Here is a 19,633-nt window from a genome sequence, read left to right on the forward strand (position 1 = left end):
ACATTCCCTTCTTTTTCTTCCTTACTTGTTCCCTGCCACTTCCTTTTCCTTTCCTTCCTTCCTCCCTCTCCTTTTCCTTCCTTCCCTTTTACTTCCCTTCCTTCCCCTCATTCCTTCCTGTCCCTTCATTTTCCTTCCTTCCTCTCCTTCCTTTCGTCCTTCTTCCCTCTCTCATTTCTTTTCCTTCCTTCCTCCCTGCCTCTTTCCTTCCTTCCTTCCTTCCTCTCATTCCTTCATGTCCCTTGTTTTGCTCCCTTCCTCGCTCCTTCCCCTTTTCCTTTTTCACTTCCTCCCTCCCACCTTCTCCTTCCTTTCCCTTCCTTTTCCTTCCCATCTTTCCTTTGTTCCTGTCCCTCCCTCCCCTTTTTCTTTGCTTATTCCTACCTTCTTCCTTCTCTTTCCTTCCCTTCCTCTTTTCCTTCCTTGCCCTTCCTTAGGAGCTTAAGGCACCTGGCCAGAAACCAGGAGACTTGGAGTTCTAGTACTCCCTTAGACACAACACCAACTGGATAGCCTTGGGCCAGTCAGCCCTAGCAAGCAGACAATAGTCAACTAGGGGATACATGACAGCAACTCTTCCAGTATCTCAGGGGCTGCCCCAAAGAAGAGGCAGTCAAGCTATTCTCCAAAGCGCCTGAAGGCAGGACAAGAAGCAACGGATGGAAACTAGTCAAGGAGAGAAGCAACCTGGAACTAAGGAGAAACTTCCTGACAGTCAGAACAATTAACCAGGGGAACAACCTGCCTCCAGAAGCTGTGAATACTCCAACACTGGAAGTTTTTAAGAAGAGACTGGACAGCCATTTGCCTGAAATGGTATAGGGTTTCCTGCCTGAGCAGGGGGTTGGACTAGATGACCTCCAAGGTCCCTTCCAACTTTATATTATTACTGGAATTGGGTGTGTCTAGTTTAATGAAGAGAAGGACGAGGGGGGACATGATAGCAGCCTTCCAATATCTCAGGGGCTGCCCCAAAGAAGAGGGAGCCAAGCTCTTCTCCAAAGCCCCAGAAGACAAGAAACAATGGATGGAAACTCATCAAGGAGAGAAGCAAACCTGGAATTAAGGAAAAACTTCCTAACAGTGAGGACAATTAACCAGTGGAACAGCTTGCCACTAGAGGTTGTGGGTGCTCTGTCACTGCAGGTTTTTCATGAAGAGTCTGGACAGCCATTTGTCTGGAATGGTACAGGGTCTCCTGCCTGAGCAGGGGGTTGGACTAGATGACCTCCAAGGTCCCTTCCAACTTTATATTATTACTGGAATTGGGGGTGTCTCGTTTAACGAAGAGAAGGACCAGGGGTGACATGATAGCAGTGTTCCAGTATCTCAGGGGCTGCCCCAAAGAAGAGGGAGTCAAGCTATTCTCCAAAGCACCTGAAGGCAGGACAAGAAGCAACGGATGGAAACTAATCAAGGAGAGAAGCAACCTAGAACTGAGGAGAAACTTCCTGACAGTTAGAACAATTAATCAGTGGAACAACCTGCCTCCAGAAGCTGTGAATGCTCCAACACTGGAAGTTTTTAAGAAGAGACTGGACAGCCATTTGTCTGGAATGGTATAGGGTTTCCTCGATGAGTCGGGGGTTGGACTAGATGACCTCCAAGGTCCCTCCCAAGTCTGTTATTCTATTCTATTCTATATTCTGTTTCATTCTAATTCTATTCTATATTCAGTATACTCTGTTCTGTTCTATTCTATTTTCCGTTCTATTCTATTTTCTCTTCTCTTCTCTTCTCTTCTCTTCTCTTCTATTCTATTCCATTCCCTTCTATCTATTCTATTCCATATTCTGTTCTATTCAATTCGATTCTATCCCATCCCTTCTCAAATCCAAACACCCCCCCCCCAAAAAAAAGAAAATTGTATGGCCATGTCCAGACAGCCACAATACTGACTCAGAAGTCAACCCCCCCCCAAAAACAAACCCAACATAAATAGCTGAAAGTGACAACTGACTGAGGATCTATCAATCCACGATTTATTTAATTCTAAATAATGCACATATTTATTGACAGAGGTCAAGTCGCTCTTGGCCTTCGGGATGGTGGGGCAGTGAAGACTTTCCCACCCAGATCACTTTCACGGCAAACCACCATTGTCGGTTTTGCCAATTTGGGAAGCTGGCCAGCGATGGAATCATTACTCATCCTACCTTAAAGACGTTGGGACGCTTTCCCACAGGGTTGCTTCGCGGTCCGTCTTTACGCGAGACTTACCTGTCACTCATACATCCCCAGTTCCGGCTCTTCGCACGAGCCGCGCAAAGAAAGGCGATGACGGTTTGTTAGCGCAACGGTGTCCGTTTTCAGCACGGGGTGAGCCATGCACCTTTTCCCACTGCTGGCGGGAAAAGGGTGCATAAAACCTGTGCTGAAAACGTACTTTTTTTTTCCTTTTGCAGTCTGCGTGTGCTGTGCCGGTGTGTGTGAGGTGGATTTTGTGTTGGAATGGACCCTGGCTTGGGGGTTCGAGGCCTTCAGGCCGGCGAAGCCCTCGAAGCGCCGAGCCAGGGCGAGGCGTGTGAAGAAGTGTGTGTGTGCGCGGTGTGTAAAATAAAACGGAATAGCTCACACGATCCGGCTCTCCCGCCAGGAATAAGGTGGGGCTGCTCCCCGGGCGTCATCCGTTGCCGGACGCCCCCAAATTTACGTCGGCCTCAAAGAGTTAGCCACCTCTGTGCTTTTCCAGGCTTAATTCAGCCTATTTGCTCATGCACCAGCCAGGTTGCCAACCATCTTGCTGGGATTTTTTTCTCTTCCACGGGGTTCTCCATTCTTCCGGAGGACGGAGTTGAAAATGGGAGTGGTGGGCCAGCTGGGGATGTTAAGGAGGTCCTTGCTGCCCTGAGAAGCTGGATGGAAATGGTTGCAATTACTACTCTGAGGGGCTCAGAGCAAAGACGCTGGGGGTGGGGGGACGCGGCTTCCAGGCCCCACCCCGCCCCCACGAGGCTTCCTGTGGGACGGCTCAAGGGAAGGACCGGCGCGTCGCTTGCGTGGCGCTCAGGCTCCGCCCGTTGTCCCAAAGGCCGTGGGGTTTTTTTTGCCCCTGCCCACCTCCCACCCACCCTCCCCGCCCAAAGGGCAACTGGAATTTCTTGGCCTTGTTGTTTTTCCCTCCCTGGAAACGTTTTGCTTCTCACCCCCTAAGAAGCTTCTTCGGAAGAAGGATGAGAAGCAAAAGGTTTGCCAGGGAAAACGAACAAGCCCAAGAAAGGCCAGTTGCCCTTTTGGAGGGGGGAAAAAAAGCATTTTTTTTTGAGACAACCGTGACCTGGACTACGGAGAAGGTCCGTAGACCACTCAACCCGTTGAATGAACCTTCTTGCTTTCACTTCTGGCCATGCAACTGGGGTTTTCCTCCAGGTATTTTTCGATAGCTTTGCTTTTTTTTTTGGGGGGGGGGGAGTGTCTGGCCATAAAAAAGATAAATAGTCCTCGACTTACGACCACAACGGAGCCCAAATTTTCCACTGCCAGGCGAGACTGCTGTTGAGTGAGCTTTGTCCCATTTTACAACCTCTCTTGCCACAGTTGTTAAGTGAATCATTGCAGTTGCTAAGTTAGTGACACGGTCGTTGAGTGGATCTGGCTTCCCCCACTGACTTTGCTTGTCAGAAGGTGGCAAAAGGGGATCACGTGACTCCCTCCCCCCCCCCTCCGGGGACGTTGCAACCGTCGTAAATAAATTCCCAAGTGGATGAATTTGTGATCACGTGACCCATGGGGATGCTTGCAGCGGTCGCTAAGGGTGAAAAGCAGTCACCAGCCAAATTTTTCAGGGCTGTTTAGTGACTTTGAACGGTCACTAAACGAATGGTTGTAAGTCGAGGACTACCTGCATTCCTACTTTTCATCAGGACAAAGAAAAAAAGAAGAAAAAAAAGAAAAAATAGGTCGTTTTATCGGTACTGCTTTCAACCTGGAGTCAAGAGCGATGTTTCTGCAACGGTCAAGACCAGCCAGTCATTTTTTCCAGAATAAACTGGGGCTGTTGTGGAGGGATGAACCACAAGAGTTGTGAAGGTGTGTAGGCATGCACACACACACATATGCAGATTTTTTTAAAAAAGACAAAAATCAGTTGCCTTTAAAAATAAAAGTTATCTACACAGGCCGTATAGGGACTGTGAAATCCTGGGCAAATGGCTGCCCAATCTTTTAGAACATGGGAGTCAAGGGCTAGAAGGGACCTTGGAGGTCATCTAGTCCTATCCCCTAATGAGGCAGGAGCCCTTATTCCCTCCAAGACAAACGGCTGTTGTTCAAAACCTCCAATGATGGAGCCCTCACCATTTCTGGAGGCAAGCTGATTAATTCCACTGATTAAGTGTTCTCACTGTTGGGAAATTGCTCTATTAATTCTATGTCGGACTCCTCTTTAATGATCTTACATTAAATTCTTGGAAAACTCAAGACAGAAGCAGATAACTCTTAATGCCATGACAACGGATAGGCGAGATCTGAAATCGCCCACACATGGAAACACAACATATTCCCACGTGTGGAAATATGAGAATGTAAGATTTCAGATACATGGCTGGCCATGCAGGGGGATCCTACTTTGGAGATCTCATTAATCTGTATATCCAAAATCAGCCCCTTAAAATGCTTCCTGAATGCAGCTATGTGACCATCAAAAGAGTAAACTCGGTTTAGCTTTAAGATCTGCAGTGGTAACCTTGGACAGAGAATGATTCCAGAGCTGGCCAAATTTGAGCCAAGAATCAGAGGTACCCCAAAAGGGGAAGGAAAAAAAAGAAACACTAAAAGATCTAAGCAAAAACTGTATGTGTATTTTTCTGTGCTTGACTTCATACCGAAACTGTCAATTCTCAAGCTGCAAAATCATTAAACTGCATTTAGAAGTTTATTTCAGACCTAGGTTTTTTTTTTCTCTCTCTCTCTCTCTCTCTTCCCTGCCAAGTCATTGGGGTGTAGACTGACGCATGGAATTCTGGGACACGAATTAAACATGCACAGAAGACACGCTAAGGCGCAAAGACCCAGTATAGTTCGACAAACTACACTTTAAGCAGCAGAGTTTTCTCCTTAAAGCACTTAATGTGCCCTCCTTTCATGTCAGAAGCAACCTATCCCCAAAACATGATAAATTCTATTCCACTCCAGACAGGACCGTAGCTTCAGGGGGTCCCTGAATATATAACCAATATTGCAGACGCAAAAAATAAAATACTGGAGCAAAAATGCAACTAGGAGTAAGAAAGAATGAATTGCGCTAAGGTCTCCTCCCCCTCTTCGCTTACTAGCTAGAGCAGCTTTTCTCAACCTCGGCAGCTTAAAGGCAGGTGGGCTTCCACTCCCAGAATCCCCCAGCCGCCCACCCCTCTTAAACATGTCAAGGTTTAGAATGACTGCTATGGAGATTTGTAACTTTTGCTTCTCTTCTTCTACAAGGCTTTCTTCTCCTTTTTACGACTCCCATATTTTTTTCCTTTTCCCCCCCCTGGGCTAAGTTACTAACAACTCAGAAACGGTACATCACCAACCCTTCTGCTAGGCTGAATCTTGCTATTCTTGAAAATGCAAAACAGGTTTCTAACGTCCCTTCACACATTTCAAAGGGCACCGGAATTTGACTGATAAAATTTCACATTTTACAGGAAGCCCTCGACTTACAAACAAAACTCAGCCCAACGTTTCTCTTGCTAAGTCTGGCAGCTGTTAAGTGAGTTTTGCCCCGTTTTTATGACCTTTCTCGCCACGGCCGTTAAGTGAATCACTGGGACTGTTAAGTGAGTCACACGACTTGCCAGAAGGTCACAAAAGGGGGATTTACACGACCCTGGGACCGTCATGAATTTTCTGAATTTTGATCATACGAAGCCCGGGGATGCTGCATGAAAAACGGTCATAAGTCACTTTTTTCAGTGCCGTTGTAACTTCAAAGTCACTAAATGAACAATTGTTAAGTCGAGGACTAACTGCACTGGTCAGTAAATCCACAGCTACTTTGGCATAAGAAAATCCACTTTCTAATGGGAAGGCTTCCAGTCTGTCGGAAATTAACCTGCTGAAAATCCAAGTTTGCTCAAACTTAAAATTATTAATTCACTAATTGGTCATTAATTAATTAATTATACTGTGCAGGAACCCAAATTCTGTCCTGCCGAGAAGCGACTTGTACTTCATTTCTGTTCTATGGCAGAGCCAAATGGAAGCTTTTCGTGCTTTAAATAATAATAAAATTATTATTTTTTTCACAGAAAAAAATAATAATAAAATAAATCGGTTCAAAATGGGAAGTAGACAGTGATGCTTGCTAGCGTTAAGCCTCAAAAGCAGGCAGAGGATTCAACTTATACCGTTCTGTTACTCGTCCGTCCGTCCGTTCGCTCATTCTCCTCCCGAAAGGGGAACTTGCATGTGCGAACACCACAAAACACACACACGCACACACACACACAGGCTTTAAAATTTTGAGCCAAGCTACCAACTTAAAAGAGTGTTTCAACTTACTTTGAGGTCTTTCCAGCAGTCCAGCAGCTTGGTAGCCAGGTCACTGAGGTCCAGCAACTTGTCGGCCGGTTCCTGACTCCGTTCGCTCTCCGCATCGGAGACCCCTTCCTCTTCGTCTTGAGAGGGGGTCTCTGCAGCCACGGGGTCTTCCAGCTTGGGGATGAGGCCCTCCTTGCTCCCCCCCTCGGGCTCTGCCTCCTGGTCAGCAGCGGGAACCTGGGTGGTGTCCGTCAAGTCTTCCGTGGGGGCCACCTTGGGGGTCTCCTGCTCCACGGGGTGCTCGTCCCCGGCTTCGGCCGGGTGGTAGTCGGGATGCTCCAGCTCTTCCTTGTTCTCCTTCAGCTCCATCTCGCTGGCGGTGTCCGAGAGGGCGCTGTCCATGCTGTTCTCACTGATGATCTTGACTCTCCGGAAGGCTGCCTTCTTCGGGGTGTCCGTCTCGCCCTCCAGGATGGGCTTGGAAGACGGATCGGGCGTGTTGAGGGGCGTGTGAGCCCGGGAGGTGTTCTCGCTGGAGTAGCCGTCTCCTTCGCTCAGCTGCGGGACGGCCGACTTGGTCCGGGCCCAACGTTGGATGATGGGGAGGACTTTGCTCTCCTCCAGCATGTTCTTGTTAGGGATGGGAAGGAGCTCCAAGGTCTTGAGGATCTGCCACCAAAGGCAACAGGAAGATGGTCAGTTCCCCCTCACCGGCCCTGCGTTACAGTTCCAGGTCCTCAAAGGGAGGAGCGCCTTAGATCTGGACGCCCGTACGTGGCTCCGATACAAGGAAATAGTTATAGCTGAGGGTTGAGCTGTGGGCTCCTTGGTGGTCCCTCAGCCTGGTGGCACTGATGAGGTCACCTAGCTTGGTCATGAAACGTCTGCCAGGAAACCACCCCAGAGTCTTTTGCTCCTACTCCCTTCCAGCACAGATGGCGTTCCCTAGTTGGGTCATGAAAGGTCTGCAAGGAAACCGCCCAGCTCAGAGAGCTCCAGGGACCCCACAGTTCTAGATTATGGCCACCAACTGGTGGAGGATCACCAGAAGACCACCTGCTGCTTCTAAACTGGAGATACTGTGCCTGCAGGGCTTAGAACATACCTGGGAATGTAAGAGGAGTGGCAGTGCATCATAGGTTGGGTGTTCTCCTTCCCAGCTGCTCAGAAAAGCAAGTCTCGCCACTCACATTCTCTGGCAAACTTAAGAGTTCTCTAATTACAAGCTCCAAAACTGACCTTCCCGAGCAGCGTTTTTCAAACTTGGCAATTTCATGTTGTGTGAGCCTCAACTCCCAGAATTCCCCATTAAGAGTGCTGGCTGAGGACTGCAGGGAGCTGAGGTCGCCCCCCTCCATCTTAAAAGCATGCTGGCTGGAGAATTCTGGGAGTTGTAGTCCTTGACAAACCTTAACGTTGCCAAGGCTGGAAAACACCGTTCTAGAATATAGTGTCCTCTGAAGTCGAAAATTGGTTGCCCGTTTTTGGCTATAAGCAACGTTTGGAAGATACGCTAATGTTGAAGGTCACAGCAGACACTGAGAAGGGAGCTATAGTTGATCCCTAATTCTCAAAAGTCTGGAAATAATCTGCTTCAGGGCCAGCTATTCCCATATAATTTGTGACGTCGTTTGAAATTAATGCATGACAGCCAAATCAGGAAATGTCTTTCGCAGTGTAAAACACTGAATAATGGAAAGCATTTTTTTTTAAAAAAAAAAAAAAAGATTAAATGAAAGCCTCTTGTCTGAGATTAATTTAAAGCTTCAGGCCGCTTATGTGTCAAATGCAACCGTTTTCCCAAGTTCAAATGAGCCTCTGCCCACAGAGGGAGATTTAAAAGTGTTCTCAGAAGGAGAGCTATCGGCATCTGATCTGTACAACCGATTCTGCAAAGTGGTTCCCCATCTCTCCACCACCACCGGCTTAAAAACGCGATCCTAAGTGTGATTGTGAGCGAAGAAAACAATGCTCAGAGGGAATAGCGTGATGCAACGTGGGCAATGCAAAAAAGATTGCTTTGTTCTCTTCAGCCACCACTGATGACGTTCCCTAGTTGGGTCATGAGACATCTGCAAGGAAACCACCCAGCTCAGAGACCCCCAAGGACCCCACAGGCCTTCGTTCCTCCTCCCTGCGGCCCCCCTCCCTTCTAGCCCTGATGACGTTCCCTACTTGGGTCACAAAACGTCTGCAAGGAAACCCCCCAGCTCAGAGAGCACCAGGGACCCCACAGTCCTCCTCCTCCTCCTCTTCCCCCCCCTCCCCTCCTCCTCCACTCCATTCCTTCTAACACTGATGATGTTCGCTAGTTGGGCCCCGAAACGTGTGTAAGCAAACCAGCGAGGATTTCCCCTCTCTGGCTCCTTCGTTCATCTCAACACCTTCCCATCAAGACGCAACCGTGCCATTCCAGCCACGGACCTCCAGCTGCAGCTTCAAACTGTTGGCTGTGTTTCCTCTGCTGTCTCCCAGCTCTGCCATCCAGATCCAGAGGAGGGACAGGCCGTGGCACTCCAGGAAGGACTTCAGGCAGGCCTGAGAATGGGTGTTCTTTAAACAAGAAAGGAAAGGGAAAAAAGAGGGGGGAGGGGGGGAAGGGAAGGAGAAGATGACCAAACCGTTTTCTGGAACCTCAGTTAAAAACAAAACAAGGATGAGACCATGAGGATCAGCAGGGTTAAGAGTCATCATTTTAAGGCCTAGCCATATACATACATATGTGTGTGTCTCTCTCTCTCTGTGTGTGTGTGTATATGCAGGACTTTTTTTCTCATAGAGCGCTCAGAACGGAGTTCTGGCACCTTTTTTGCATGGAACCTTGTAGGGTAGGCAAGGTGGGTTGTATGACATGTGTGAGTTCCGGCACCTTTTTCTTTTCTTTTTTTTCAAAAAAGCACTGTATATTTATTTTTATTTATTTTTAATCCCATTTATATCCCGCCCTTCTCCAAAGACTCAGGGCGGCTTACAATCTAAAGCACAAATCAATGTGCTTAGCAATAGCCTTCATTCTGTGTCTATGCCTGCTTATTAGGGCTTTCGCCCCCCCCCAGCGGCATTATTACAAAGTCAGCTTAATTGCCCCCAACAATCTGGGTCCTCATTTGACCTACCTGGGAAGGATGGAAGGCTGAGTCAACATATATGTATGTATATGTATATGTGTGTGTGTGTGTGTGTGTGTGTATATATATGTATATGTGTATATATATATATATATATATATATATATATATATATATATATATATATATATATATATATATATATATATATATATATATATATATATATATATATGGATCTTCGGTCCTTCAGGTTTTTCCCCGCGTAGAACTAAAGTTGTAGGAGCAACGTTTCGACGGAATCCCATCCGTCATCCTCAGGCTGGAGGCTTCAGCTTCCTTCTTCTGGGAGAAGCATGTGGTAGTGGCTGTTTGTTCCTCTTTTTTAAACTGCCAGAGGGGGTGTGTTCTGCGGGTGGAGGTGTGCTCTGATTGGGTGGGGGATTAAGTGTGTTCTGATTGGGTGGGAGTGTTTTTTTGCTGAAGCCTCCAGCCTGATGATGACGGATGGGATTCCGTCGAAACGTTGCACCTACAACTTTAGTTCTACGCGGGGAAAAACCCGAAGGACCGAAGATCCACATATAAACACCCACGAAAACCTCAGAAAACACACACACACACACACATATATATAGACACACACACACACACACACACACATATGTATGTATATATATATGAGTGTGTGTGTGCACATATACGTATATACACACACACACACAGTCTGTATATATATATATATGTATATATGTGTGCATATGTATGTGTGTGTGTATATATATAAAATGTGTACACACACATATACACACACGTGTGTGTGTATGGTGAGATTTCAACTTGGCATCCTCTGCCGACTGAGTTCCTCACTGGCCCCTTGGTGGGATGATCTTCTTCTCCGACAGGCTGGACCTCTCAAATCCCTCTCTGTATTAGGTCACGGAGTTAGAACTGCTCCTAACTGGATTACAAGGTAATCCTTGACTTACAATAGTTCATTGAGTGACCGTTCAAAGTTACAATGGCACTGAAAAATGTGACTTATTTGACTTACAAACATTGGGGCATCCCCACAGCCACATAAGCAACATTCAAACATATGGCAACCCGGTTCGTTATTTATGACAATAGCAGCATCCCGGCATCATGGGATCCCCTTTGGTGACCTTCTGACAAGCAAAACCAACGGGGAAGCTGGATGCAACCGTGTCATTAACATTAACAACTGTAGTGATCCACTTAATAACTGGGGCAAGGAAGGTCATCAAATGGGGCAAAATTCATTTAACAAATGTCCTCACTTAACAACAGAAATTTTGGGCTTAATTGTGGTCATAAGTCGAGGAACACCTGTACAATCCAATCCAAGCGGGTGATGGAACGGCTCCTACTTGGGACTACAGAATCCAATCCAGATTAAAACCTGGCTTGTCCTGCAGAATCAGTTTTTGATGTGGACAAACAAGCAGGAGATAATTCTCTTGGGACGTTCTATCACAGGGGTCTCCAGGCGTGGCCCCTTTTAAGACTCGAGGACTTCCAACTCCCAGAATTCCTCAGCCAGCTGGGGAATTCTGGGAGTCGAAGTGCACAAGTCTTAAAAGTGGCCACGCTTGGAGACCGTCTTCTTCTATCAGATACCACCACCAAAGGGCACCCATGTTTGATTTAACATAGGGGAATGTCCAACTTCACCCAAGATCCAACTCAACTTGAAGCAACGGCACTCCTTTGCCCAGACCATCCTTAGTAAGTGAACACAATAACCATGATTTGTTAGCCCAAGCTCAAGACTTAGTGCGATGCGTGAAGCAGGCAAGGAGAATTTTAATCCAGTTCTTGAAGGTGGCAATGGATTGGATGAAGGTCAAAAGAAAGTCAAACCAGAGAGAACTTTTGTTACTTGTTTGTTATATGTTAGCCAGTGACCCGTCTGCTTGGCTGAAGGGGAATGTTACCCTTCAGCATCAGGTGTGGTAGTGGCCTTCTATCCTGCATTGTCGGTCCTCATTTAGCAGAGCTGACTTAGTTGTCTGCCTTGGGCAAAGGCTGGCTGTGGTTACAACGGATGAAAAAGCCACTTCATGACCAGCACTTAAAATCTGTCATAAATCTGCCATTACAGTTAGTTAATAGGCATCGCCTTCTGCCTGACTGGCTTCTCGCTCTTCCCACCCCACACGGTGGGAACGTGACCTAAGAAATGTTTCTTCCAGAGCTGCTTTCCTCTGTAGCGCAATGAGTCTCTGAAAAATGCTGCCCAGTGGTTAACAAGGTCAGCTCTCTGACCTTAGTTAAACTGATCCTTCCAGTGGCTGGCAACGTTTAGTGTATTCCTTTCAATGTGTGGAACATATATATATATATATGTGCACGCTTGCTTGCTTACTCTCTTATAATCCCTTTCTCTCCAATGAATGCAAATAGTCCTTGACTTACAAGCATTCGTTTACTGACTGTTCTAAGAGAGAATGGCTCTGATCGTTTTTCACACTTATGACTGTTGCACCATCTCCACGGTCATGTGATCAAAATTTATTTATGACTGTTGCAGTGTCCCGGGATCCCCTTTTGCAACTGTCTTGACAAGAAAAGTCCTTGGGGAAGCCAGATTCACTCAACAACCGTGTTACCAACTTAAGAACAGCGGGGATTTGCTTAACCACTGTGGCAAGAAAGGTTGTAAAATAAGGCAAAACTCAAATGTCTCTTAGCAACAGAGATCTTGGGCACAATTGTGATCCTAAATCGAGAACTACCTGTACTATGTCCAGCGTTAAGCAACACAGAACTACAGGCAGTCCTCATTTATGACGGCGGTTGGGATTAGCAGCTCCACCACCAAGGGAGACAAGTTGATAAGTGACATGTGATGTTACCGCAACTGACTTACAATAACAGTATAACGGTGTTCGTTATGCAAGACAGCACAGGACTGCGATTTGGAAATTCCTGCCAGGTTTCCCACTCACCTTACTTGTTGGAATCTGGCAGGGGAAGGTAACAAAATGGCGATCGCGTGAGGACAGGACGCTGTGACCCATCGTACACGTGTGCCGTTTGCTAGCTGCCAAAATGGCAGTTGTGTGACTGCAGACACGGTGATGGCTGCAAGCCCAAGGACCAGACGTAACACTCAATTTTGCAGTGATGTCATAACTTCAAACAGTTGCTGAATGAGGAAGCTGCTAAGTTAAGCACTACCAATACAGATCAATACGGCAGTTCTTCTAAGAACAAAATGCTGGCTAGAAGTGTGATTAAGGGCTGCTTGGATGATATTATGGAACATGGAATAACTGGAAGGGATCCTAGAGGTCTTCTAGTCTGACCCCCTGCTCAAGCAGGAGACCCCATCGGTCTAGGACTAAAGGTTTTGAATAGGGTTCAGTTTCACCCAATAAAGGCATCATTTGGTAAATAACCCATCATTAGTATTGTGTAAAAGAGCGGTTTAAAAAATAGTTGAGCTTGACATATAAATATTTATTTAATTCTGTTGAGGTCTAAGAAGGCTGAAGGCTGTGTAATGTAAATACGGGGAAGTCCTCATTTAGTGACTGCAACATGTGAAATGTTCACTAAGTGAAAACTGGCGTAGCCTAAGCGCGACCATTGCACTTATGACTTAACTACAGATTTCTGTATTCAATTTCTTTTTATTTTTTCATAAAGTGGACATTTTTAATAACCTTTTGAACATTCTACCTCAAAGATCTCTTCTTCAATCCCAACATGTTTTTGTGATAAAAAATACACTGTAATAATTTACTACCTTTCAAAACTTTGCATACTGTTATAAGTGTTTAAAAGACATCAACACTTCTAATGTTTTAACACTGTAGCCATATGTTTTTAGCCTAAAGTAGCCTAAATAGAAAACAAAAAGGTTAAACCGAATCTCAACATACAAAAAGTTAGTTTATTACACAAAGTACAAAACTGGCCATCATAACGTTGCTTTAAAAAAATAAAACAGTTCAATTGTAGGACCTGTAAAGATCAAACTAACCAGATATAAACCCCAAAATTAGTGTTTTTTGAACGAAGGCAAATTAGTGTGTTTTTTTCTGCTTTTGAAAATTTCAGATAAGCTGACACAGCTGAGGGCCTGACCATGGTCTGGATGTCTTATTCCTAAGGGTGGGAATTAGCTTTCTTACAAGAATTCGCTAATTTTGGCTTGTATTCTCTTTTCTCATTTTCTCTTCATATATTTCACGGTAACACTGCAGGATTTCATGGATTCTCTCACGTACCCTTTCAAAACGCTCTATGTCCGGATCCATCTTTTCCAAGTCTGATAAAATTCTGTCCACATCCAAGAAAACACGAGCCAACCTTTTCACGGTGAACTTTTTAGGCTTAATTTCCACCTGTCCTTCCTCTTCCTCTTCCTCCCTAACCTGCTGGGTGGCCAACTCTTCTCTTAGTTCGATTAAGTCGCCCTCGGAGAGCTCTCCCTCCATGGATGCTACCCACTTTTTCACGGCCTCAGCATCCATCTGTAAATTGAGGGCCTGGCAGAGGGCCAAAATGTTCTGGTTGGTTCTGTCCAAATCTTCCTCAGGGTCAAATCCTTCGAAGTTCTTGACAAGATCCGCAAAACGTTTTAAGCACTTTCCCCAAATGCCTTGCATGCAGGTCACACCGACACCCTGCCACGCCGCTGCAATGTTTTCCACGCAACGGAGGATATCGTACTGTCTCCAAAACTCGTTCAAGCTAACCCTGCTCTTTTCCATCGCGGCTACCGCTTCGGTCAAGACGTCCCGTAAATAAAACGCCTTGAAGGCTGTGACGGCTCCCTGGTCCATCGGATGCAGGAGTGGGCCGGTGTTTTTGGGCAGGCGAACCAGTCTCACATCTGGCTGGGGATTATTCAGATGCAGGGGATGCCCCGGTGCGTTGCTGACGATCAGGAGAATTTTAAAAGGAACTGTCTTTTGCAAGCAATAGTCCTTGACTTGGGGTATGAAGCAAGTCATCAACCAGTCCTCAAAGAGGACGCCTGTCATCCAAATCTTCTGATCGGATTGGTAATACACGGGCAAGGTGTCCCGGACAAGGTTTTGGAACGCAAACGGATCCTCCGATCTGTGGATCAGAAACGGCTTCAGCTTGAACCCGGCCACATTTCCACCCAAAAGCAAAGTGATTCGGTCGTGAAAGGCTTCATATCCAGGCACAGCTTGGGCATCTCGGTGCAGGTAGGTGCCCTCTGGCAACTGTTTCCAGGATAACCTGGTTTCGTCCACGCTGAATATCTGTTCAGGCAAATAACCCCCTTCTGCCAGGACATCATCAAGCTCGTCCAGGAACCGTCGGGCAGCTTCTTGGTCAAGGCCTGTGGTTTCCCCCTTGGTGGGTATGTTTTGGTAATTAAATCTTCGCTGAAACCGCAAAAACCAACCACGGCTGGCGTCGAAGGTTTTGGCCCACGCCTCGCCGGCTCGTTCCTTCAGGGTGGCAAAAATGCTGCGTGCCTTCTCCTGAATGTGAGGGAAGCTGATCGTGTTCCGCTTTCGGATCTGATCCTCCATCCAAAGCACCAGCAACTGTTCCGTCTGGTGGATGAGGCCCGCTCGGTGTCTTGTTATGGTGGTGTCCGTTCCTGCGGATCCTTTGATCAGCGCTCTGATCTTCTTCTTATCTCTCAAAATTGTCCAGACGGTGGTATGGGCCAGGCCTTCTTCTCGGGCGATGAGAGTGGCCTTCTTCCCGGCTTCATGCGCTGCAATGATCTTCATCTTCATGTTGAGATCGATGGACCTCCTTTGCTTCTTGACATTCCCTTCGGCTGAAGTGGGGATCTCTGGGTTGGCAGACATCCTGGTATGGGGTGTGACTGGCTGGACGAGGCCTTTCCGCCGTCTGGTTATAATTTTTCTTGTCCCTGGTAATTCCTTCGAGGCCTCTTTGATCCTTTTCGCATCCTTCAAAATCGTAAAGATGGTGGTATGTCCCAGGCCTTCTTCTTTAGCGATAGTGGACACCTTCTTCCCACCTTCATACGCTTCGATGATCTTCATCTTCCGGTCAAGATCGATGGATGTCCTGTGCTTCTTGATAATTTCTTCAGCTGAACTGTGGGTGATAGGCACCTTGGTTAGGATTTGGGGAGGTGGACACGTTGGTATGGGGGGAGACTGGGCGGGGTTTGGATTTGTAGACACATTGGTATGGGGTGCAAGTGGGTGGACGTGGCCTTTCCGTGGTTTTGTGATAATTGTTCTCGTCCCTGGTAATTCCTTCATGGCTTCCTTGATCCTTTTCTGATCCCTCAAAATGGTGAAGATGGTGGTACGGGCCAGGCCTTCTTCTTTGGCGATAACCTGCGCCTTTGTCCCGGCTTCGTATGCTTTGATGATCCTCATCTTCACATCAAGACTGATGGCGGTCCTTTGCTTCTTGCTACGCCCTTCAGCTGAACTGGGGGTCTTTGGCTTCGGGGATGCCTTGGTGTGGGCTAACCGTGGGCGGACGAAGCGTTTCCGTGGCTTTGTGATAATTTTTCTCGTCCCTGGCAACACCTTGAGGGCTTCTCGGATCCTTTTCTTATCTTTCAAAATGGTGAAGATAGTGGAATAGGCCAGACCTTCCTCTTGGGCGATAATCTTCGCCTTCTTCCTGGCACGGTATGCTTTGATGATCTTCATCTTCAGTTCAAGACTGATGGACCTCCTTCGCTTCTTTATGCCTCCTTCAACCGAACTAAAGGCCTTACGCTCTGAGGACACCTTAGTGTGGGGTCGAGATGGGTGAGGCATTGGTGAGCCATTCACGGCTTCTCTGACCCTTTCCTTATTCTCCAAATGGGCTAAGACGGTGGAAGAGGTCAGGTCTTCTTCTGCTGCTGCTATCAGGCCCACCTTCTTCTCAGCATCGTGGGCATTGATGCTCTTCATCTTCAGATCGAGACCAGTTCTCGACTCTTCGTTGCTACTTTCATCTGTCGTGGGGTCCTCTGGCTTCGAAGGCGTCTCAGTATGGGGCCTAATTGTGGGGGTGGGACCTTTTTGCTGACTTGCTATCGTTGTCTTCATCCCTGGTGTTTTTTTACTCTCCTTTCTGATCTTGTTCTTCAAAATGGCCGGGATGGTAGAACAGGCCAGCACTTCTTCTTTTATCACATCCAGCTTCTTCCCGGCATCGTGGGCATTGACTTTCCTTTGCTCCCCGCTACTTCCTTCATCTGAAGTGGGGTTCTTGGCCTTTGGAGACATCTTGGTATGGGGTACAAAGGCGCGTAAATAGTAAATAAGCAAGTGAAAATTAAGAGAAGGTTATACGCGAGACCGGTTTAACTAACTGTAATGGCAAACTCAGGACTGGAATAGCACAGGGCTGGACTGGAAGACCTCCAGGGTCCCTTCCAACTGTTATTCTGCTAATTCTGAGTGAGATACAGCAAAGGTCGTAAACACGGACATTGGTCGCAAAGCCGTTTTTCATTTACAGGGAGTCCTCAACTTACGACCACAATTAGGACCAGAAATTCCGTGGCTAATCAAAACAATCATTTTAAGTGAATCACGTCCGATTTTACGACCTTTCTCCCCACGTTGTTAAGCAAATCGTTGCTGTTGTTAAGTCTGCCACGCGTTTGTTAATCTGGCTTCCCCCACCGATCGTGCTTGTCGGACGGCAGCTGGAAAGGTCACCAATGGCGATCACAGGCCTCCAGGGCACTACGGCCACCCTAGATCTATGCCAAGCGTCCGAATTTTAAACCTGTGATTCTGGGGAGGCTGCGACGGTCATAACCGAGATATCGCTTTTTTCAGTGCTGTTGCAACTCCGAAACAAATGGTTAAAAGTCGAGGACTGCCCCTATTGCCAACACATTTGCGATGGGTGGCTATCTGACGTTGTTTGCTAAACAACGTGTTTTTATTTTCTATCACAATTGAAAAGGGAGGGAAGGGGAGCTGCTAAAATAACGTGGCATCAGCTGCTGCTTGTGAACAAATTAACGATGGGGACCCTTTTTGCAGCAGCAATGATGCATTTAGCCCAATTCAGCAACAACTTCCCAAAGGCAGAATTTACAGCTTGGCATAAAATCCAGGGGCTTTGATCTAAGCCCTATCACAAATCCCTGGATGCTTCCCGAAAAATTATCAGAAATAACAGGTAGTCCTCGGCTTATGACCACAATCAAACCCAAAATTTTATGTTCCTGAGAAATTTGTCAAGTGGATTCTGCCCCATTTTATATGACCTTTCTTGCCACACCTGTTAAGTGAATGACTGCAGTTGTTAAATTAGTAACACCGTTGTTAAACGAATCTGGCTTCTCCCTTGAAAGAGGGATCACTTGACCTCAGGACACGTCATAAATAGAAGCCAGGTTGCCAAGCATCTGAATTTTGACCCACGACTGCGGGGATGCTGCAATGGTTGTAAGTGTGAAAAAAATGGTCGTAAGTCACCTTTTGTAATTTTGAACAAACCACTGGGGGTCAAGTAATTTGTACCTACAAATTACCTGTAATTTTAAGGGCCAATTTTCTCGTGCTTCTTCCTCATAGATTTCTCCATTCAGTCAAATAAGAATTTGTTCTAAATTCGGTTTTTCTTAACCGTGGCCCCTTGAAGATACATGGACTTCAACTCCCAGAATTCCCCAGCCAGCGAACGGAGCTGAAGCCCAGCCCTCTTAAAGCATGCTGGCTGGGGAACTCCACCCATCTTCAGTAAGTCAAGGTCGAGAAACCCTGTTCTAAACAACGCAGGTAAAAATTGACTGACCGGTTTCAAAGAATGAGGATAGCATCGGGTTCACTTCCACTGAAATCTCTGGCCCATTTTAAATAAAGAACGAGAATCCCAAATTTCCTACATCGATAACTCCCAACCCACCCACCCACCCACCCCCCGGCCATTAAAAATCACATTATTTTTCCTTGTCTCCAAACCTCCAATTAGCGCCCCTGGATTAACCAAGTCACCCAGCAAAAGACAGGACAGATTGTCTCACCTGGATGAGTTTGAGACAGGTGAGCTTCTGTTCAGGTGTCTCGGTTCGCACCATCAGGCGGGACAAACTGAGGACTTGGTTCTTATCGGAGAGCCCTTCGCCGTTCTCCAGGAGTGCTTCTAATTCTCCATCCACCTACGGAAAGCCAAAGAACAGATTCTAGAAAAGGCACACAACACCCACAGCACACTTGCGTCTCAGGCTCAGCTGGGGTGGGGGGGAGAGGCTGCTGCTCTCTGAGCGCGTTCTTCTTGCGAGTTTCACCAGCCAACAAGACAATCAGTGCCAGGAGGAGGAGGAGGAGGAATTGGAATTGAAGTCCTCCCCTCTTAAAAGCATGCCGGCTGGGGGATTCTGGGAGTGGAAGTCCTCCCCTCTTAAAGCATGCCGGCTGGGGGATTCTGGAAGTCCAGCCCTCTTAAAGCATGGCTGGCTGGGGGATTCTGGGAGTGGAAGTCCTCCCCTCTTAAAGCATGGCCGGCCGGGGGATTCTGGGAGTGGAAGTCCACCCCTCTGAAAGTGAACGTTTGAGAACCACTGTTCAAAGGTTGCAGAACACTGGTTTTTTTAGCGGTGGCAACAAAGATACAGATCTACACTTACATGAGGAAGAGCATGGGAGAAAGCATCACAGTGTCTACAATATCACAATGTGACAATTAGGCTTTAGGGCTCTCATGCACTTGGAGGGCAGCACAAAAGGACTCCAAAGCCCCCTCATTCTCTCTCTTGGGCCAAAGAGTGACAAGGATGCTGGTTTGTTGATCTGGAGCATCTGCCCAGCCCTTCGCAGCTTTGGGGGACTGTGGGAGATCCAGAGGCATCCAAAGGAATCCCCCAAGCGGCCCGTTTTTAAAAAAATCGCCCTCCCCCACTCCTTCACTGCTTACCGAATCTTTTTTGCGCGACCGTTCCTTTTTCATTTTGCCCCCTGCAGCGCGAATGCTGACCCGGTTCTCTCCGCCCAGATAACCCCGACAGTTGGCGGAACCACAGAAACATTTCTGGGCCTCTTTGCTGTTGGAAACACACATTTGGTGAGGGACTGAAGCAGGCTTCATCTCATCTCTCTCTCTTTCTGTTTCTCCATCACGTATGCATGTCTGTCTCTATGATCTCT

The 19,633-nt window shown here is 47.0% G+C and overlaps 1 protein-coding gene across 4 annotated transcripts in view; it reads right to left on the reverse strand.

The window, feature by feature from the left end:
• The window catches only part of SETD2 (SET domain containing 2, histone lysine methyltransferase), a 63,463-nt gene that overhangs the window by 15,802 nt on the left and 28,028 nt on the right, over window positions 1-19,633 (reverse strand). For 2 of the 4 annotated variants that reach the window (XM_081344180.1, XM_081344181.1), the window contains 4 exons: window positions 19,404-19,530; window positions 18,514-18,648; window positions 8,887-9,015; window positions 6,484-7,131 (listed from right to left, as the gene is read on the reverse strand). In XM_081344180.1, coding sequence (XP_081200306.1) covers window positions 6,484-7,131; window positions 8,887-9,015; window positions 18,514-18,648; window positions 19,404-19,530 — 1,039 coding nt within the window. Of the gene's footprint in view, window positions 1-2,575; window positions 2,856-6,483; window positions 7,132-8,886; window positions 9,016-13,438; window positions 16,757-18,513; window positions 18,649-19,403; window positions 19,531-19,633 lie in introns of those variants that run through there. The other 2 variants (XR_014028537.1, XM_081344179.1) reach the window with 2 other exon arrangements.

Source organism: Vipera berus (genome assembly GCF_964194415.1).
Source record: "Vipera berus genome assembly, chromosome: Z".
Taxonomy (NCBI): domain Eukaryota; kingdom Metazoa; phylum Chordata; class Lepidosauria; order Squamata; family Viperidae; genus Vipera; species Vipera berus.